General features: G+C 42.7%; 1 protein-coding gene across 2 annotated transcripts; it reads left to right on the forward strand.

Moving 5' to 3' along the window:
• Nucleotides 1-1,842: 1,842 nt before the first annotated feature.
• LOC117401248 (phospholipid phosphatase-related protein type 3) lies at nt 1,843-18,266 on the forward strand. Of its 2 annotated transcripts, XM_034911731.2 has the most exons (9): nt 1,843-2,199; nt 2,622-2,706; nt 5,565-5,662; nt 8,391-8,576; nt 9,008-9,137; nt 9,350-9,545; nt 9,863-9,920; nt 11,707-11,880; nt 13,471-18,266. In XM_034911731.2, exons 3-9 carry the CDS (start codon nt 5,582-5,584, stop codon nt 14,764-14,766), a joined length of 2,121 nt encoding a protein of 706 aa, XP_034767622.2. In that variant the 5' UTR covers nt 1,843-2,199; nt 2,622-2,706; nt 5,565-5,581; the 3' UTR covers nt 14,767-18,266. The 2 variants fall into 2 exon arrangements, with proteins under 2 accessions (XP_034767622.2, XP_033857696.3); XM_034001805.3 differs by lacking the exon at nt 2,622-2,706.
• The last annotated feature ends 4,184 nt before the right edge of the window (nt 18,267-22,450 follow it).

A 22,450-nucleotide genomic window follows, 5' to 3' on the forward strand; every position in this document is an offset into this window, starting at 1 on the left:
CCTCCCCAGTCATCCTGGTCAGAGAAAGCGAAACAGCCATGCGTGGAGAGAGAGTCTGTCTATATTGGGAAGGAGTTAACCAAGGGGACCCAGCTGTAGGAAATCAGGATGAAGACAGAAACATGAAGCTTGTGAGAAACCAAGTGAGTGCAAGTACAATGTACAGCCTGTTAAAGGAGCTGCATGCAGCGTGCCAGGGAATGTAACAGTGACTGGTCACAGGGGAACAAACAGAACCAGGAGGCAAGTGTCCCAGCCAGCGTCTCCACGAGGGTTTCTATACATTGGGTTGAAGGGCCGGAAGTTTGGTGTGATCTGTCCATTATTCTCCGTAAATGACTGGGAGGGGGAGGGGTGAAAATAATATAATGCAGTGCATTCTGCAGAATGATTGCACGCAGAATTAAAGGTAAATTCAAAAAAAAAAAATGAAGAAAATGAAAAGGACGGGATGGGGATTTTGCCTACAAGTGACGGCCAAAATGAAATAATGACGATGGAAGCTGCTTCACCTTTAATGGAACTGCCACAGTTATATTTGCAGAAATTAGTCTGTTGCCGCAGTCTTATTTACTCCACGTTTATCCTATGCAGACCCACCTGTGCAGTTGTGCTCCTTTTAATGTCATTTTTCCTAGATTTGCAACCATTTTATAATGTGAGCACCGTCTTTAAACATATCATTTTTTAATATATATCACATCACATCATGCTAAACAACATGCTGACCACTGAAGTTGTTTAGTGCTCACATTAAAAAATAGAATGCAGTAAATTAATTTAAAAAAATATCTCCTATGGTAGTTCCGCTAAAGATTAAAGACCTGGCATATATCCTATCATACAGACCCTTCTTCAAGGTTTCCCATGATTTCCCATAGTGTAGTATTCTACTGTGGAGCAATACTGTAGAAACACATGTCGGTAGCTTGTATTAGTGTTCTTGTATTATAAAAATGTTGTGCATGTTGTCTGCAGCAGGTTTGACTGCCCCCTTGTGTGCATGTCTGTCTGTGTTTATGACTGAAAGCAGAATGGCTGTATTGTGTCTGCAGCTGTGGTTCAAATTGGAAGCCATGCAACATTTATTTTTCACATCGTTTCAACACAGACAAGCGGTGTTCTCCATAGGTGTCCGCGTAAAGCAGAGTTTTAGAACATCATTAATGCAAAGATTCTAATGCACCATTATTGTCCCCAGGGAGTAGGGGGTAACGCCATTGAATACGTGCATCTGGTCATTTAGACTATTACAACTGACCTGATAAACTATTCATAACTGTGGGAGCTGGAGGAGGGGGTCTCTATTCATAAGAATCTGAACAGAGACATATATACCATGTCTTTTAAAATACCAGTGCAGTACTACAAAAATGGCCACTTTTTGTCATATTTATCTAATAATATATTTATAATATATTCCATATGAAAAATATATTATACTTCTTCTTGATGTGTTAAATATATATTAAATATAAAACATGGGTGTGAACATGTTATATCAAAATTATTATAAGCGATATCAGTCTTGCCGTTGATTGAACTACATTGTAGTTCTTTTAAGCCATTGGGGGTGCATTCAAGTGGAGAAGGGGGGGTGGTGGTAATGTATCTGAAACCAACCAGTCTTTCTTCTTCTGACCTCTTCCTCCTCTCTTCTCCTCCTCTCTCGCTGTCTTTTCATTTTACCTGGAGACTTCTCTATGTAAGATCCAAAATAAGAGAACGAGAGAAAGGGAGGGATTGTGTGAGAGTGAGAGAGACAGACAGGGAGAGAGAGAGAGGGGGGTGTTGCCTACCCCCCTACCCCCAACCCCCACGCCCCCTCTCACACACTGCCTTTGTGTGCAGTAGTGCCTTCCTCTGCTTCTCAGTTGCTTGCTTAGCAATGCTGCTCACAGTGTGTGTCTGAGCCTCGAGGATTCACAGCACCCCCAATCACACCACCCCAGGATCTATAGCCATTCAGACCCGGGACACTCACATGAAGGATCCAGCTTTCTATTCATCTGGCTTCTATCGCACCAGGAGGGCTGGCATTAACTAGGAACTGGAGTTGTTCTGCTGTGCTGTTCTTCTCTCTCTCATCCCTTGAATGGGACGAGTGCTGATAGAACAGAAAGGGTTACGGATATGAACTGAGTCTGTGCAAGAGCAAAGAAAAGCATACATTCATCCCTTTGTCATATTCTTTCTGAGGTGAGACTATCTTTCTGCTTTGCATGGACAGCAAAATGTGTAGCGATATGCTGTGAGAGTGGAAATGGTTAAAATGCAATGCCAGTGTTGGATAAGCTGCTTGAATATCAATTAAGCCTTGATTTCTCAATTAAAGACAAGGTGGTATTGTGTTATGCCAGGTTAGTGGTCATTGCTACAGGACGTCTAACTCAACATTCATCTTTTAAGGTCTCGTTGGTGGTAATTTTAAGGCTGAGAACGTGACGATAAAATAGACTTTTTTTTATTAAGATAAGAATTTATTTAAAAAAGAAAACTAGATGTTATGGATTTTTTTTATTATTATTATAATTATTATTAACTGGATCATTGGTACAAATTTGTTAGATTGTTTGACACCAGCTTGTTTTAAAATGCACTGTTTTTTTTTTTCAAAATAGCCAGTTGTTTGTTCTGCTTTCCTTGACCGAGCAGCCCATATACTGTGGATTTGACGTCTCCCTGTAATTTGCAGCTGCAAACAGGGTGAGGGGTAAGGGGTAAGGGGTAGGGGGTAAGGGGTAGGGGGTAGGGGGTAGGGGGTAGGGGGTAAGGGGTAGGGGGTAGGGGGTAAGGGGTAGGGGGGTGGGGGTGCTCTTTTTGTTGCAGTGTTTCTGGCAGGCTTTGTAGCCTCTCTGATTTCACACTGGAGATTCCAGCCACAGCTGGTATACCCGCGTCTGGGAATCAGCATACAGGGCACGTCTTGTGGTTCCCAGCTGAGTTTAACCCTTGCACGCCCCCAAGAGTTTTTTTTAATACATTGGATTTGACATTAGCCTTGACTATTCAAGTCTCCAGAGTGCTAAATTTAGAAATACTAAAAACAAAAAAACAGTCATTTCAATCACAAACGTTTCGACAAGAATGTCTTTTTGAGTAAGACCTGGTGGAAACGTTTGCCATTACAGTTTTTTAAAATAATTTCACTTTTTTTAAAGATTATCTTCCTAATATAATATATAGGGATGCTTGGTTTTGCATGTTAACGACCACATTTTTTGTACTGCCCCCTTAGCCTCCTGTATGTGATCATTCAGATATTGTGTTCATTTCTTTTGGATCAGTCTGTGTTCAGGCGGAGTCCAGGAGCTGCTTTTCAGTTCTGTTTTCCTGTCATAGACTCAGTGAAAGTTGGATCAGCCTCTGTGTCTGTATATTAGCTAGCACCAGCACCATCTAGTGCACAGCATCATATTGCCAGCAATACAAAAGGAAACTTGGTTCCGAAACTTGGTCTAAAGTGGCAGATCACTATAAAGACACTTTGGCTAATCTAGCCTTTGTTACGTATATCTATAGAAGGCACCTTAACCATATGAAAAGACAAACACACAAACGGTATTGAAGTAATTGCAATGAGAGCGACACGCAATGATTGCAGAATCAGGGGAGAGAAAAACAAGCAAGAAAACACAATGAGCTTCCCTCTGTCGATGCTGACTCTATAATGTGATTATTGTAGAATAAAACCCTGACCTGCTCAAAGGATTGTCACGCCCCCTTCTGTGGGGTGCATTCTGTACCCAAATTACTGTGGGGGGCAAAAACATGTTGGGACATTGCAAACTCACATTAAAAATAAACCACAACTGGAATCCTTTGTAAAATAGATAACTTGACAATGACACTGAATACTATATATTGTAAGCTGTTATTCAGACTATTTGTCTATTATAATGAAACCTGTTTAATATCACTTTTTTAAAATATAATTCCCCAGAAAATCTAATGGAAAACAGAAAGCTTTTATAACACTGTAATTAATATAAATGAAACTGATTTACACCTTGCTTAATATCACCTCAAACCGCAGGCTCCTCTTTTGACGCCTCAAGTTGCTATTTTTTGTCACTGATATTGTTTTTCATTAAAAAAAAAAAATCTGTAGCATAAACATCAGGTAAAACTGTGAAATGATGTCATACTTTCACCAAATGTGTGAATTTGCAAGCCCATGAACTCTTAGCATGAACTCTTTTGCAAGATAAAACATTAAGAAAGTCAAGTAGCGAAGCATTTCTGCTCTGTCATGAAGACCCTCCTCTTAAATGAATCCACAGCTGCCGATGACTTAATGTCCACTACTGCTCAATCTGTCCAGCTAATAACTACTCGGGACAAAGAGACGTCCATCCGCCGTGTGCGAGGTGGACAGGCTATCTGTCTGGAGGCTTGGGGTGTCACACAGGGGTCAGCATGCCTCTGAGGGAGAACCCCAATATCAATCTAACCTTTATAAGCAGTACCACAGAGAAGAGCAGAGCCAAGCTCTTGTGATCACTTTGGGTGGATAAGCAGACTGTATAGAGAAGCTGAGTGGTCCTGTCAACCAGAGTGCAAAATGAGATGACACTCCTATATCATAAGAGACAGGATCAACTGGACATACTAACGTCATCCTGTTTTATTTGTTTCATAATTCTGATTATGTGAAGGACTATATCACGTGTTTAAATGGAATTAGCTGATCTATTTTTTTTCTAATTTGGCTTTTTATATCATTTAAGAAAACAATGGGTTGTTATGATCTGCAATGTTTAACTTTTAAATTACTATTGGGTTGTTATATACAGTCATTTTAACTGCTTCAGCTGTGGCATCAATTAATTGAAGAAAAAAAAAAGTCCCGGTTTTTCATTCTGGAAATCTGGTAACTGCCAGGTTTTGGGACCCTGCAAACCCACATTCAAAACGGAGTCTCATTTCAATGGGTCCTTGAGTTACCATCTGAAAATCAATTCACCAAACAGATGACAACGGGTTTGAACAGAACCAGCGAAGGGTTTTTAAAAGAGAAGGCGATGACACATCTCTACAGTCTTGGATTCTGGTTAATGAATTAACAAGACAAGCCTTGTGTGTATCTGGAGAGCATTACAACGTAGACAGCTGCACGGCTGAACTGTGCCAAATAGGGAATGAAAGAAAAGGGGAAAGAAAGACTCCCACTGCAAAAACACAAAAAAACTGCAGAAAAACAGAAAAATACAGCTGAAAAATATGTACGTAAAGATACACAGACAGCACTTGCAGAACTTATATTAAGGCAGTTTTCTTTACTGTCAGTGAAGCATCATTTTTACCTGTATTCAAACATTTATTCAGATTTTATCATAATGCTGTTGCCGTCTAAACACGACAGTTATACAACATGTATCATCTCATTCGTGGCTTTATTAAATGAAATACAGCACATTTATTTTAATTCAGTGTGAACTGATTGCTGTGTCTTGATAATGGGTTTGGAAACCAGGTGAAACATCCCACACACAGGGAGCCGCCTTCTGCTCTCCTGTATTTTGTGGAAGTGGGCCTGACCCTCTGATTCTGCTTCCGTTCAGGTTGGGACGTCGTCAGGATGATCTCCCCGAAAGACAAGCCCAAGAAGAAGCCCCCTAAAGACAGTATGACCCTCCTGCCCTGCTTCTACTTCGTCGAGGTGGGTATACTGCATCAGCACTGCCATTAAACCAATGCTACGCGTGTTTACACGTGTGTGTGTGTGTGCAGCCCAGCGCCCTACATATCTGTCCCTGCCTAGCTCAACACTCTTGTCCAGTTGACACAGGTCTTTTTTTTTTGAACAGCGAATAATTGTCAATCGGTTGCCAAAAGCACGCAATTATGATCTGAATACCCCATCAGTCGGGCGCGTGCCTAGGGTTACCAGAAGTCCTGGGAAAACGGGGTTTGTCCCAGTTTTCAGCCTTCATTTTTTGTCCCAGTCCGAAACAGTAAAATTGTTAAATCGTCCCAGTTTAGTTATTTTGTATTCACATTTTCTTTAAGTATAAAATTGTAGCAGTGTGCTCAGGAAGCTGACAACACAGTCATTTATTATACAAAAATAAAATAAAGAAATGTATGGATTACTTGCTTATAATTCTGATTATAGACCCAAATACTGTCAGGGACACTATTTTCCAGGAACACTGTATTTGGCACAACAGGGGGAACTTGACTGATGTCTTTAAAATCTTAAAAAGAGTTGTCTAAGATAATTTCGAGCCAACACTATAAGCAGAAACCAGGACCAGGGAAGACAGCCTTGAGAGCTTGAAACCCTTCTTGTTACACAGAGAAGGGTGAGGGTATGGAATGGGTTACCTTGCCATGCTGTTGATGCTCAATCTACGAAGAACCCACTGTGTTTTGGGATCAGCCACTAGGAACAGAGCACTGATGGGTCCAATGGGCCTCCTTTTGTCTGTAAATATTCTATGCTCTTTGACTTTAAAAACCTTTCTACGTGGCCGTCACCTACGTCTAATCCTGCCTAGAATGGGTTCTCTCGCATGCTTCACTGGTAGGATGTGTCACATACCCAAAAAGCACAAGCCACACCTGCAACAAGATTAGAGGTAGGAAGCTCACACATAGAGAAACATATCAAATAGGATGAAACAACTGTTTAAAGATGTTCATAGCTGGGTATTCACAAACATGTACCAACACTGAATACAATCATTTATAGAACATGCAGGCAAAACATATGTGTATGTCTATAGCAGATTTAAATATGAACTCCCCATTTTGAAAGAATTTGGTAATAAACAGTAATGCCTTGGTTATCCAAACCCTGATTATTCAAACACCCAGCTATCTGAACAGCCCTTGGTAACCTGCCCTGCTCTGCTGTCTTAGAAAATGCGCCAGTCAGCCCTCAATCTCTGGTGTTTACAGGTAAAGGGGTTGAATTCTATCTTTTTAGGAGGTTACCTGATTGGGAAAGTCAGTTTGGCGATTTCACAGTTGTAAATACACACCACCTCGCCTCAATTAGCTTGGATAGTAAGTTTTTTTTTTTCTGCTGATTTCTCCCAGTTTGGTTTGGTCAAACAGATGGTTTGGAGAACATAAAAACAATGTTAACTAATAAATATACAGACAATTTAGATGACATTTCAAAACTGGCACTAAAAGACCAATGCGCTAATTCAATTACTGGCAACTGAAGACACCAGCTAGATTTGAAAACTTAGGGTATCGCTTTGAATATTTTCCAATGAATATTCCTGTCCTCAGTGTGAGGCAAATCAGAAAAAGAGATAGTTACCCGAAGAATCCGGGCGCAAACTCTAATCCACACGATTGATTACCAAAGACAACACAGCAAACCACATGCTGTCATATAAACATCTGAATCCCACTGCAAATTAATTCATCACTGTATGTATCGATCACTCCACACATGCAACACCTCCGCATTACACCAGCTCTGACTGATTGATAGTCAGATAAGATGCTGCAGATGGCTCGTGAAAAAGACTTAAATCTCCCTCTCTCCTCCTCGTGTCTCTTCTAGTCTTCTGTTCTTTTCCTCTCTTCCTCCTCTGTTTTTTCTCCACTCCTTTCCCTTTCTTCTCCTCCCCATTTTCTCTTCCAAAACTCCCCTTTCTTCTTCTCTGTCAGCCTACCCTTGCTATTTTCTCAATTTCCCCTCATCTTTTCCCCCCTTTCATATCTTTCAGGAAAACTTAAAAATTCTCTGAATTATAGATTCCCTATTAACTTTCTCTCCCCCATTCCTTTTGTGTCTCTGCCCCCCTTCATCCCTCATTTCTCTCCTCTCTTATCTCCTTTCACTCTACACTGCTTTTTTCATCTTTTCTATCCCCTTAACCTCCCGATGTATGTTCAGTCATGAAATGCATGCAATAGATTATTTATTAAAACATAGCCTAGACAACACTACTACATTATACATATTTTACACTACATTATTTAGCCTTTTGCCTCGCCTTTCGAGGTACCCCATAAATTAGCTTGCAGATAACTGGCGAGGTTGGTCGTAGGGAAGCCATGGGCAGGGGGGCAGGATAGCTGCCCTCCCCAGTTAGATGAAGTCAAAAAGCAGGTGGAGGCTGGGGAGGAGGAGGCGAACTCTGGCGCACAGCGGGGACGTAATGGATTGAGAGAAGATCCATAAATCCTTTCCTTGCAGATCATTGGATGTATTGTTTATCGAAGGACAAATAAGAGCTATTCGATTGACGATTTCTGTTGGAAGCGGCTAAGATATTATTATTATTATTATTTATTTCTTAGCAGACGCTAAGAAGATATGCTTGATGTTTATGTGATTTGATCTAAGATTAAAGAGCTCCCTGCAGAAGCACCTCTTTGCTTCATTTACTCAGTGAAATGACTGTCCTTGTCTCCCTCAGCTGCCGATCGTAGCCTCCTCGATGGTCTCTCTGTATTTCCTGGAGCTCACAGACCTGCTGCGACCGGCGCAGGTGGGGTTCCGCTGCCACGACCGATCACTCAGCATGCCCTACGTGGACAGCGGAGACGAGCTGATCCCACTGCTCATGCTGCTGAGCCTGGCCTTCGCAGGCCCTGCTGCCTCAGTGAGTGTGCCACGACTACCCACAACTTCCAGCAGCCCAGCAGTGATATTCCATCCTTCATGTACAAACGGAGCAGGGCATCAACAAACAAAAAAAGATAGGAAAAGGCTAAATCAAAGTGTGTCTGGATTTCAAATCTCAGCTCTGACCTGATAGGGCTTTTTAGAGTATTCCCAAGGTACAAGAGCTGAACTCCCTGCCTAGGACCAGGATTGTCAGTGGGGTTCTTGGGATTATCAAGGGGTCATCATTGGCTGATCACAAAGTATGTGTGAAAGGTAGCCTGATGAAGTGAGGAGCAGTAACTGCCATCTGTCTGTCTGTCTCACGGGTCTTGTCTGTTTCCTGTAGATTGTGAATCCTTACCTATGATTGGAGTGTGTCGCTTGTGTCACGCCCCCAGGCAATGTTCTTGTGTGTCCCTCCTATAGATTATGCTTGGAGAGGGTCTGGTCTACTGCCTGCAGTCTAGACTGAAGCTGAGGCCCAGGGTAGAGGGCAGCATCAACGCTGGTGGCTGCAATTTCAACTCCTTTCTGCGCAGGACTGTAAGGTTTGTGGGTAAGACTGCCTCCCTGTCCCCACTCATAGAAGCAGTGCATGCTGGAGTTAAAACTAGATTTTCATTTTGGGGGATTGTCCAAATGTCCTGTAGGGTTAAAACTTTGACTTCAGGGTTATGGTATAGACCACAACCCTCAGTATTAGCCCCAGTAGGTCAGTGTTAGTGTGCCGTGGCTCAGTCCTTCTGTGTCCTTTCCTCTCGTTGACAGGTGTCCACGTGTTTGGTCTGTGTGCTACAGCCCTGGTGACAGATGTGATCCAGCTGGCCACTGGCTACCATGCCCCCTTCTTCTTGACCGTCTGCAAGCCGAACTACACCATGCCAGGGGTGTCCTGTGACTCCAACCCCTACATCACCCGGGACATCTGCGCAGGGTCCGACCAGCACGCCATTGTGTCTGCCAGGTACCTCGTATTACCCCCAAACCGTTTCATACCCATGAATCTTTCTAGACTGGTAATAAACAACTTATGATTTTTAGATTTCGTGACGCACAAAGGTTTAACTCGTGAGTTATTCAAATACTGTTCTTTAAAAATGTGGGTGTTCATAAAAACTTTTTTTTTTTTGGACACTTAAAATAAACTAACAGTCCAGAAAAGCTTCATGTATATCTGCAGATATGCAGATGGAGCATGTGTTGCTCGTAGATTGCCAGGATTCTCTTTTGGGTGCTTCTAAACACAGCTTCTTTGCTTTCTTCCTTCTTGTTTCGCGGCAGGAAGACATTCCCATCCCAGCATGCCACGCTGTCTGCCTTTGCTGCTGTGTATGTTTCAGTAAGTACCCTGTCTATCTGTCTGTCTGTCTGTCTGTCTGCAATGTTACATAACAGCAAATACTAGATTAGCAATTTAGGTTACATAACTACAAAAAACAATTTTGTATGAAAATATAGTACGATTTAATACGATTTTCGGTAAGAAGTATTTTGTGAAGAATTTGAAAGACTTTTAGTGGAAACATTATAAGTTTATTTTTATATTACTACATAGCCATTTAAGTTAGAGATAAAATAGACAGTGAAACTGGCTCAAATTAATGGCGTGCAACTAAAAGGAGTTATCAGTATTGCAATCTAAAAAGAAAAAATCTTTGTTATTTCTAGGATTTTGAACATATGCCTATTAAACTACCTAGCTGAGTTGTGATTGGTGATGGCTGATCTGAGCTGTGACTGGTGATTGGTGATTGCTGATCTTAGCTGTGTTGTGATTGGTGATGGCTTATCTGAGCTGTGCTGTGATTGGTGATGGCTGATCTGAGCTGTGTTGTGATTGGTGATGGCTGATCTGAGCTGTGTTGTGATTGGTGATGGCTGATCTGAGCTGTGTTGTGATTGGTGATGGCTGATCTGAGCTGTGTTGTGATTGGTGATGGCTGATCTGAGCTGTGTTGTGATTGGTGATGGCTGATCTGAGCTGTGTTGTGATTGGTGATGGCTGATCTGAGCTGTGTTGTGATTGGTGATGGCTGATCTGAGCTGTGTTGTGATTGGTGATGGCTGATCTGAGCTGTGTTGTGATTGGTGATGGCTGATCTGAGCTGAGTTGGGATTGGTGATGGCTGATCTGAGTTGAGCTGGGATTGTTGATAGCTGATCTGATCTGAGTTGGGATTGGTGATGGCTGATCTGAGCTGTGTTGTGATTGGTGATGGCTGATCTGAGCTGTGTTGTGATTGGTGATGGCTGATCTGAGCTGTGTTGTGATTGGTGATGGCTGATCTGAGCTGTGTTGTGATTGGTGATGGCTGATCTGAGCTGAGTTGGGATTGGTGATGGCTGATCTGAGCTGTGTTGTGATTGGTGATGGCTGATCTGAGCTGTGTTGTGATTGGTGATGGCTGATCTGAGCTGTGTTGGGATTGGTGATGGCTGATCTGAGCTGTGATTGATGATTGCTGATTGCTGATCTGATCTGAGTTGGGATTGGTGATGGCTGATCTGATCTGAGTTGGGATTGGTGATGGCTGATCTGAGCTGTGACTGGTGATTGGTGATGGCTGATCTGAGCTGTGTTGTGATTGCTGATTGCTGATCTGAGCTGAGTTGGGATTGGTGATGACTGATCTGAGCTGAGCTGGGATTGTTGATAGCTGATCTGATCTGAGTTGGGATTGGTGATGGTTGATCTGAGCTGTGTTGTGATTGCTGATTGCTTATCTGAGCTGTGTTGTGATTGGTGGTGGCTGATCTGAGCTGAGTTGTGATTGGTGATGGTTGATCTGATCTGTTGGGATTGGTGATGGCTGATCTGAGCTGAGTTGGGATTGGTGATGGCTGATCTGAGCTGAGTTGGGATTGGTGATGGCTGATCTGAGCTGAGTTGGGATTGGTGATGGCTGATCTGAGCTGTGTTGGGATTGGTGATGGCTGATCTGAGCTGTGATTGATGATTGCTGATTGCTGATCTGAGCTGAGTTGGGATTGGTGATGGCAGATCTGATCTGAGTTGGGATTGGTAATAGCTGACCTGAGCTGTGTTGTGATTGCTGATCTATGCTGTGCTCTGATTGGTATTTGGGGTGTACTGACCCAGTTGTGAATGTGCTGTCTCCTCACAGATGTACTTTAACTCAACGATCTCTGACAGCACCAAGCTGCTGAAGCCCATGCTGGTGTTTGCATTCGCCATCGCGGCCGGCCTCTGTGGACTCACGCAGATTACTCAGTACCGCAGTCACGCCATCGACGTCTACGTGGGCTTCTTCATCGGAGCTGGCATCGCTGCTTACCTGGTGAGAGCCCCCTATCCCAACAACCATGCACTTAGAGGATACATAGAGATCTGTAATATCCTACTACAGGAGGGCACTATTCCAGTCAGGTATCTGTGCCACCTGTACCCTAAATCCTTTAATTTAACACACTTAACCACCTCAATCAGTTCCTTATTTAATAATACAGATCTCACAGGCCAGATTTGTGTGTTAGTGTGTGTTTTCTAGTTGGAAATGTATCCTTTTGAAATATATGTGATAACTAGGCTTGCTTCTTTTCAATTGTAATCGGTAAAGCTTGTTAAACATCGAATTCCCCAAAAATATGAAATAAATTTATATAGGATAAACGTTGGTAAAACCACTCGCTATTTTTTTTTTCTTACCAAAAATAATAATTTAAGAAATCATCTCTAGTCTGTGTAGTTTTTATACTTGCTGTCTGTCCCGTTTCCGTTCTGCTCTGGATGGCTGGGGGTCGCTATTAGTCAACTCAGTGGTTCCTTAATAGGCTAGTGTAGTTTCACCGTCAGTCATTTCCCCCTGTTCTGACAGATCTCGTTGGCTGAGACAGCGCTAGAATGCTCTCATTTGTTTAAATGACTGTCAATCATCAAGACCTGCACTGTCTGTGCACTTTCATTTGCCAGCTACAGCGCCTGTCATTCAAAGCGCCTACTTTGAAATTAGCAGGTTAAGGTGTAGGTGAGCTTTTGCTATTATAGGTATATAAGGTGACAGTTACTGCTTTGATTTGAAAATGGGGGCGTAAGAAGAAAACACTTAATGAATATTGTGCACATTACCCTGATCGACGGCTGAAGTCTCCGCGGCAGGACGAAGCGGGCCAGTCTGCCTTGCCTCTAGTGAGTCCAGCTGTGCTTAAGCAGGAGAGGGGCAGAGCTCAGAATAATAAGTGTAAGTTTAGTTCTGTTCAACTTTCTAATATTTTGTTCAGTGCATATTATTTAAATTTATGCTATAAAGGTCTGTGTAATACACTTTATGTGCTGCGTTTTCTACAGTTTATTTGAGACATTTTTAAAATTTGTGTAGGATCTTGATATCTTTACAAGGTATAGCTCCGCTGTGACCAAACATTATTTCAATTAGAATGCTGGTAACCATGGTTTTGTTGCATGTCGAATATGATAATGGGATTTCTCTAATTGAGACGTTTCTCAATGGCATAAAAAGTCTGGGGATTTTTTTAAGCATAAAGGTGAATTGAATTGGTCTGCTTGAATTGAAAAATAAAGATTGAAAAAAATGGTAAATTTCTTTCAACAATAAATGTTCGATTTGGCAAAAAAATAAAAATCGAATAGTAGCAAGCCTAATGATAACACACACATTACACATATAGGGTCCATGTATTTTGGCATAAAATTATTTTAAGTATTGCATGACTGCAATTTATTTTGAGTCGTTTTTGTTGCTAGTTTCACAATTTCCCTGTAGATAATTTCTACTTTCTTCAAAATAGGGCTTCAAAATTGCACTGCTCCTGTTAGCATTAACAATGTGTCCTAAATATGTTTTGAATCCACCCAGTCATCTGGTTAACAAATATTTAACTTAATCTGAACCAAAACCATCTCGCTGCAGGCCTTCCATGCCGTGGCAAACTTCAAATCCTCTGAGGACGCCTCTCCCTGCGTTCCCCAGCCGCCCCCCAAGGATGCCCTCCGTGCCCTGACTCAGCGAGGCCACGACTCTGTCTACCAGAAGAACCACCCGTCCGAGAGCACAGACGAACTGGCCGCCCCCCAGAGGATGCAGGGCCTGAATCGCCAGGTTCAGCGGGAGAAAGTGTCCCTGGGCAGCCTGAAGCGGGCCAGTGTAGATGTGGAGCTCCTTGCCCCCCGCAGCCCCATGGGCAAAGAGAACATGGTCACCTTCAGCAACACCCTGCCGCGGGTCCACACCCCTTCCACGGAGGACCCAGCCCGGCGCCACATGACCGTTCACGTGCCTGTCGACCCCCTGCGCTCCAAACAGCTGCTGTCGGAGTGGAAGCAGAAATCCATGGAGCTCCGAAGTGTCGGGCTGAGCTTAGGAGTGGATGAGGAGCGGGATGGGAGTTCAGAATGCTCCGATTCAGGAGATGATGTTGAAGAGGAGGACTTGGTAGTCCCATCTTCTTTGTATCCCACAGTCCAGGCTCGACCCAGTGCAGGCCCAGGAGCAAGGGTAGTGATCCCTCCCAGACCGGTGGCTCCTCAGCTGGTACACATCCCAGAAGAGGCCCCCCCTCCATCCCCTAAAGGCTGTTCGGGTGCCCGGGCCAAGTGGATCTCCATAGCTGAGAAGACAGCAGCAGCGGTCCCTGCCCCAACACCTTCCTCGCTGCGGGCTGCCAACCAGCCTCGGATCATGCAGGTGATCGCTATGTCCAAGCAGCAGGGGCTGATTTCAGTGACCCCCAAGCACTCGGAGACATCTTCATCCACTTCTTCCAGCTCTGATTCTCCCCTCTACAGACCCCCTTCCGAGCGGGATAGCTCCAGCATTGTCACTGTAGACGCTCATGCTCCTCATCATCCCATAGTGCACGTTTCATCAGGGAATGGAGGACCTTGGGAATGGAAGACTGCAGCTAACAATGGCGGGAGTGCATCCGAGCTCAAGGAAGCGTACGAACTTAACGATCTGAATCGGGAATGTGGTCGGAATTACCGGTCAGTGAAAAGCGTTTCTCCGGCGTCTTCAGCCAGCGATCCTGATTCAGAACTGACCACAGGCCACGCGGAGTTGGCTTCGGAAAGTCGGAGCCGGGAATCCACACTCCGGAGGAAAACCGGAACGGGAATTTCGGGACAAGAACGAGAGGGAATCCCGATACAGACCGAGCAAGATCCGTTCTATAAGAAATTGCAAACCGGACGAAGGTTTAAAGAGTGAATCAACTAGAGCAAATAGAAACCCTCTTCAGAATGTAAACTACGAGGAACATGAATCTACGTGGAGTTTCAGATCTTAGGTTTAGGCCAGAGCATGTGAGCGATGAATAATCGTGTTATAAGGCCCATATGATATGGATGTACCAGAAGCAACCACAAAACATATTTAATAAAATAAGAACATTTTCAAATGAAGTATCTAAAACATCAGGGCACGACGTCTGACGATCAGTCATTTTTAAGCCATTTGAAGGTGTTTAATGGAAGTCCTGACCAGTTTCAAATATTTCTTATTTAATTTTAAACACGCAATCTAAAAAAAAAAACATTTCTGAAATGTTTGTCTACTTGGCTTTGCATCAACCACTTATTTGTTTATCCTGGAATAAACACAGAGAGGTGGTTCGTACAATCCAGGCTGATTCCCCAATGCTCTAAAACGCTGCAGTATAATTGATCAAATACCCTTATGTTTTACCTTCATAGACAACTCAGTGAATCTTTTATTTTATTAACCCCCCCAGTTCATAGACACTGATAAAGTAAATGAACCTGAGTTTATCTCATTAACAAGTTACTGTAGTACGACGCACATTACAGTACATCACATACAGGTGCTGTTGTTTAGATTTGAGAGGTTCTCAGGACAAGACAACAAAACAGAAGAGGACTTCTGTTCAATACTGGAAAGATAAAGTGGTCAATATATGGATGAAATGAAAACATTTTTGACAGAAAAATTAAATAAACTCTTAAAAACTGAGGCACTAACTACCACTACATACCGATTCATATACTTATGAAATACTTTGTGACTGAAATGATTTGTCTGAAGCTGCGGGAGAAAGGAAGCTGTGTGTATTCTGTAGTGACGTTCCTCTGTTCATACTGGGGTGTTGAGTATTCACTAGCTGTTTTTAGTTTTTAATTTTATTTATTTTTCACCTTTCCCTTGCCTTTCTATAATGGTTATGTTGGGTTACCTTGATCCAATATTTATTTAACATAGTTTTTTTCCAAATCTGTTTTTACCCACCTGTGAGATTGTTTGGAAAATTTGAACTGACTAAACAAACTGCCTCATTCAAATCATGTGACAAAATGACCTTTCAACTTGGCTGGTCCCATTTATATAATGTAAAGTAGGCTGGACCAGGAAAGTTTAAAGGCCACATGGTCACATGGTTTGAATGAAACGAGGAAGCCTGTTCAGTGCTGGGCAGTTAGAATTTTCCAGATCAAAGCCAGGTAAAGAAGGGTATAGAGCAGTGGTCCCGGGGAGCCCCTGGGTCTGCTGGTTTTCATTTCAACTGAGCTCTCAGTTACTTAACTAGACCCTTCATTGAATCATTTGCTTAATTAGACCTTTTTAATTGTTTATTTCAAATTAGCTGTAACATTTTATAAGCAACTTGAACTCTGCAACTGTTTAAGAGCTCAAAACAATGAAAAAGGTCTAATTAACAACAACAACAACATTTTATTTATATAGCACTTTTCATAGCAAGTATCCCAAGGCCCAAACAAAAAGTGCATTTAAGTACAGTTAAAAGCCAGTTCAAAGTACAGTTAGATACAATTAAAAGACAATTTAAAATAATAAGTCAATAATTAAGCAAACTATCAGTTCAATGAAGGGTCTAGTTAAGTAATTGAGAGCTCAGTTGGAATGAAAACCAGCAGCCATGGGGGGTCCTCAGGACCAGGATTGGGAAGGTCTAGAGCTAAATGATAATACATTAATATTGAAGCATCAGAACCCAGAACCACGCTCAGCGACTGCAAACATCATGAACAGACAAGGGAAAGGAGGGGCACGTGTATTCTATAAAATGATAAAGCTACGCTCTCTTGGAATGGGTGGGTGTTTTTTATGTGTTATTTTTGACTGATAAACTATTGGATTCCCAGTGCTGCCAACTGTAAATAAGACATTTCAGTGAAAAAAAAAAACAAAGGACAATTTTATAACCCACTGATAAATCCATTCAGTAATTTTGACGGATTTTCGTGTGTGTTCTTTCTTTCTATCGTTCATGAAGATGGAAACGGACTGAGCCGTCTGAATGTGCAAGTGTGCCCTGGATCACATGACTGTTCCAGACAGTCTGAGCCATTGCGCTGTGCTCTCCATGATCTGATTGTACAGACTGCAAACTGGCATCCCAGACTGCAATAAGAACTGAGCAGAAACACTGTCTTAGGGATGGGAGAACGCTCGCATATAAAGAGCTTGGTTTTACGGCTTGGTAACTGGATTGGAATTTGTATTCTGCCTGTATTTATTCCAGTCAGGATTTAAAAGACTATATTTAAGACTAAATATTGGGGCTTTTCAGTATAGTTTTTTAACATAGTGTTTTTATGTTTATCAATTACTTCTGAGTTGAAATATATGCTGTAAATATTCACCCCCTTTTAATATCACCTCATAGGAACAGAAAGGAACACAATAAGCCGCTTTGACTTCATCAGGAGCACCAATAGCCTGCTGTGGAATGTAGAACATAGAATCGCTTTCATAACAGCAGTGTGTTCATTAATTAAATACATCTTCAACCAATACCGTCTCCTACACTGTACATGTGCAACAATTTGTAATAGTTAAAAAAATAAATGTAAAAGCGTTTTGCTATCCTAGATTGTGATGCTAAACATTTCAATACTGCACAGCAGCTGACTCAAACGTACCCTTTGTGAACCTGATCTTCGATTTGCCAGCGTATGAGGTGAGGTGGGATTTGTAAGTGGGAGGAATATGTTTGATCCTATCCAGAGTGTTGCTATTACTGCAGTGATATTATCAGGCGCTGACCCACATTGACTCCCAGTATATAGTGATGTTATCAGCTGGCCCCCGTTGACTCCCAGTATATAGTGTCTGCTTATTTTCATCCCTTTGAACTGTCCCAGAGTTGTGATATTAAAAGAAGTGATATGAAACAGTTTTGACGGTGGTTGAAGTACGTACTTTATATTAGAATCCCTTGCCATCCCTTGTAATATGACCCCATCAGTTTGGGGTTAAAAGTTGATAACTACACTTAACCCCAAGTTGATGGGAGATCCTAACTTATTCTAACTTATTCACTAAAACAATTATAGCATATCAACACAGTACATAGTTCTTTTATTGAAAAGTGTTGTTAAATATATAGTGAAATATTTGGGACAGCATAAAGAAACCTGCTGAGATCATATGTTTATCCAAATATATTAGAACATATTTCACAATTCATTGGCCATCTATATATTGTTTAATAAATACGACAAAATATTTGAATAAATATATGTCCTCATATGAAAAGCAGTAGTTATCATCCCATCTATCTCACTATATAATACTGTTGCACAATATAATTGGTCATTTACAATATTAAATACTATTTATTAATACTAAATTACAATATGTTGCTAAAAAGGTTTGACACTGAATTTTGTCCCTCAGCAAACCCCCCCAAAAAAAATTATAAAAAGGAAGAATAAACAGTAAAAACAGAATCCGTAGTTACACTGTAAAACGATATTGAAACTTATACAAAGTGTCTGAATAACAACATAAAAAGACTACTGAAAACTGCCCTTGCACAGTAGTCTAACCTTGTTACCAGCTTTTGAAAATCAAGCTCTTTCATGACGTGTTTGTTTTTTGCAGCAGGTCACTGAATGTTGTGTATTTGAAACTTTTTGCTTTGTCAGTAAAAAAAAACAAACAAAAAAAAAAAACGCTTGTCTGACTGTGATTGCCAGTGTACATCTCTCTGAAGTGACTGGTGACCCAGCATCTGTCTATTCTGATGAAGAGACTGAAACACGACAAGCCCTGGAGTTGTCAGACAGGTCTAGGAGTAGCAGAGCACCACAGGGGCTAAACTGCGCTGGGCAGGGGCTGTGCCCTGGTCTGGGATGAGATGATTTTAAACTGGGGCTGGGTGGAAAGAGCAGAACTGCAGGATAATGAAAGGATAATGCAGCATTGTTGGGTGGGCTTGATACACAACAATGCTTAAGTAAACTACGTCAATCATTCTGCAGTAATCAAGGGATCCAGCTATAGCAGGAGAACATGCCCCACACCAGGGCGATGCCAAACCCAATCGGGCAGGCAGGTCCTAATGCAGTGACAGGCAGTGAAGGGGAAGTCTTGGTAGAAAGCAGTCGTTTTTTGACCATATTTTGTATGAAACTCAGTATAGAGCTCTTGAAAAACATTGAGGGCAGAGAGTTATTGGAAGGTTACACTGTAAAGTATAGCGCATGCTCAATTCACTGTCAACACAGCCCGACCGCCAATTAACTGAACTGAATTACTGAATGGTGAAATGAAGAACGAGCTGTCCGAGGGAACATGCCTTCAAGGTTTCTCTGTCATCACAGATAGCACCCGCTGTTTAACAGAACACCATCATATTGGAAATTAGGAATGTTTGTGTAGACAGATGGCTACCACTAATACAGTATTTAAGACACTGGGACCCCGATTCAGGCACAGTGCTGGGAGAGGAGGGTTGCATGTGATTCACCACACGGCACGGCCAGAGGCACACACTGATATTCCTTCTCAGAGCTCTCCAATCACAGCCAGGCAGCCACAGGGTCCTGAGGGCAATCGCGGGGTGGCCAGCTGTGTGCCTGCAGGTCAAGCCATCCTATTGATTTCCTTGACCTAATCAAGCTGTGTGACTCAAGCAGGGAGTAATCAACCCCTAGGAGGCTGATGATTCACAAACAGTGTCAGCTACTTTTTTCCCTCAAAAAGCTGTACGGATAAATACGGTGGTTTAGGACAGAAATAGTTTTAAAGAGATTTAGGAAAATAATTTAGTAAAAACGTACTCTTAATGTTATCATTCATTGTTTAGTGTCACAAAATTCAACATTTGAATCCTGAAACATGCATTTCATACTGTGTTTATCACATATCGTCAAAATCATCATAATAATAATAATAATAATAATAATAATAATAATAATAATAATAATAATAATAATAATAACACATAGCGCTATCTTTAAACAATATCATCCTTTAATATTTATCACATCTCAGAATGCTAAACAACAAGCTGGTCACTGAAGTTGTTTTAAGATGGTGCAAACAATATAAAACAATAGACAAGTTCCCTGCCCTCCCCATCCCTCTCCGTGGTATATCCTGTGACAGGTATGGTGCTGCTCCCTCCCTCCCTCCCCATCCCTCTCAGTGGTATATCCTGTGACAGGTATGGTGCTGCTCCCTCCCTCCCTCCCTCCCCATCCCTCTCAGTGGTATATCCTGTGACAGGTATGGTGCTGCTCCCTCCCTCCCTCCCCATCCCTCTCAGTGGTATATCCCCGTGACAGGTATGGTGCTGCTCCCTCCCTCCCTCCCCATCCCTCTCAGTGGTATATCCTGTGACAGGTATGGTGCTGCTCCCTCCCTCCCTCCCCATCCCTCTCAGTGGTATATCCTGTGACAGGTATGGTGCTGCTCCCTGCCCTCCCCATTCCTCTTAATAGGGAGCACTGAGAGGTGAAGCAGCCGCACATTGCTTCCTATTAACATGCTGCCAGTGAAGAGAGCAACCTCAGCTCTATTACCATCCAATCTATCATTACCTGCTGAGACCCAGCAGTACAGAGACTCAACGAGTCTAATCCCTTTCTCCATTGCACCAGTCTCTCAGCTTTAACCACTGGGCCATACTGCCTCCCTCCCAGTCGCTCAGCTCTAACCACTAGGCCACACCTTTCCTCTATTTCTCCAGTTCTCTATCCTCACATCTCTCTATTCAGTCACTCTCTGCCCTCTCTCCCTACCTCTCCTTGTTTTCATTACCTCTCCTTTGCTCTCTCTTTCTTTCCCCTTCACCTTCTTTCCCTTTCATTTTCCCTCCTCTATCTTCGCCCCTGCCCTCTCAGTCCTCAACTGCTCTCTCCCCTCTCTCCACCTCTCTCCCGTCGGCTCCCACGTGAATAATTAGTCCCCTGTTGTCATCGTCTCTGATTGGAAGACATCCTTCACTAATGGACCTCAGTGTCTGGGGGTCACTGGGTCAGGAGGGCTAGTTGGAGTTTGCTCCTATGTGGAGCATTGCTCCGCCCCTGGTTTTATCTACAGGGAAGTATTAATGTGACACTTGTAGTGTGATATGAACATTGCATATTGTAGCAGCACTGTTCCTGCAGGCTGTGTGAGTGGGAGGTGATTTACAAGTCACTGCTGTGCTGAGCAGCATGGGGACGTCTTCAACTTTAAACTGAGAAACACTCTTTTAAAGGTTCTCTTCCCTGTCTCCTCGCCCGGTCTCATTCCGGGGTGTATAGCTAGAGGACAGCTCTCCCCTTCTACCCTTCTGTCTCTCACATCTTTCTTTATTGCTTAATCAATCTCTCTGTCACCTACTGCCAGGGTGCGATTTGATGGGGAAGAAGAAGGGGATTTCCCCGGCTCTGCTTTTTTATTATTAATATATATTTTTTAGCAGACGCCCTTATCCAGGCGACTTACAATTGTTACAATATATCACATTATTTTTTACATACAATTACCCATTTATACAGTTGGGTTTTTACTGGAGCAATCTAGGTAAAGTACCTTGCTCAAGGGTACAGCAGCAGTGTCCCCCACCTGGGACTGAACCCACAACCCTCCGGTCAAGAGTCCAGAGCCCTAACCACTACTCCACACTGCTGCCTTTTTATCCCTGAGACTGCACTTTCAGTTGTCATCCCAGGGCAGGATAAGATTTTCAATTTACAATGACTTTCTTCGGGTAATTTAAACATCTGATATTTAAAATTATAAATGCATGCTGCATTATTTTTGTGCAAACTGACTCATTACAGACTGTGAGATCAGTAGCACATTGTATTAACATTATTTAAAAACAAAAAGGAATGGAGTTTGGTTTCACTGGAGCCGGATCATGAAGTTCGGCTGTATAAAGTGGCTCAGGCTCGGATTCCACTCACCCGTCATTGTTATCCAACAGTAGTGGTGCTCTGGTCCCCTTCCTAACTCTCTCCCTCTGCTATCATTTATTTCCCTCTAACCTTTTCCTTCTCACTCTATCACTCCCTCCCGCTATTTTCCCTTGCCCTTACCCCTCTTTCTCCCCTCTCCCCCTCTCCTGCCTGCCCCTCCCCACTCTCCCCACCCCCTCCTCTTCTTCTCCCTCTCCTCTATCCCTCTCCCCAGTAATTATGCGCTGCGTTTGGTCGTATTTCCTAGCCAGAGAAGATTGAGTTCTTCTTTTCCACACCTGGGATAATGTGCTCGCTGAGCCTCATTTCTGCGGTTTCCAAGGCAACACGGCCGTGATTATGTGAAGCCCCGTGGGGATGAAGCAGGACAATGAAGCAGCAGAACTTCCAATATCTTCAGGCCAGCTGTACCCACACAAACAGAAGCTCCGCTCATCAGATAATCTGCTAATCTGCAGCTCCCAAAGATGTGAAAAAACAAGAGCAGCCAGATCTTCTGGGGTTCAGACTCTCAGAATGGTCCAAGGTTGATTTAAACACAGAAATTCGGGCAGGAACTGTTGGCATATCAATGCTGACAGCCAGGAGGACAAAAAAGAAAGACAGAGAGGGGGAGACAGACAGAGGGGAGAGGAGGTGAGAGACAGATGGGAGAGAGAAGTGTGTGAAGGGAGAGAGAGGGACATGGTGTGAGAGGAGACAGAAAGATGGGGTGAATG

This window comes from Acipenser ruthenus, chromosome 47 (assembly GCF_902713425.1).
Source record: "Acipenser ruthenus chromosome 47, fAciRut3.2 maternal haplotype, whole genome shotgun sequence".
Taxonomy (NCBI): domain Eukaryota; kingdom Metazoa; phylum Chordata; class Actinopteri; order Acipenseriformes; family Acipenseridae; genus Acipenser; species Acipenser ruthenus.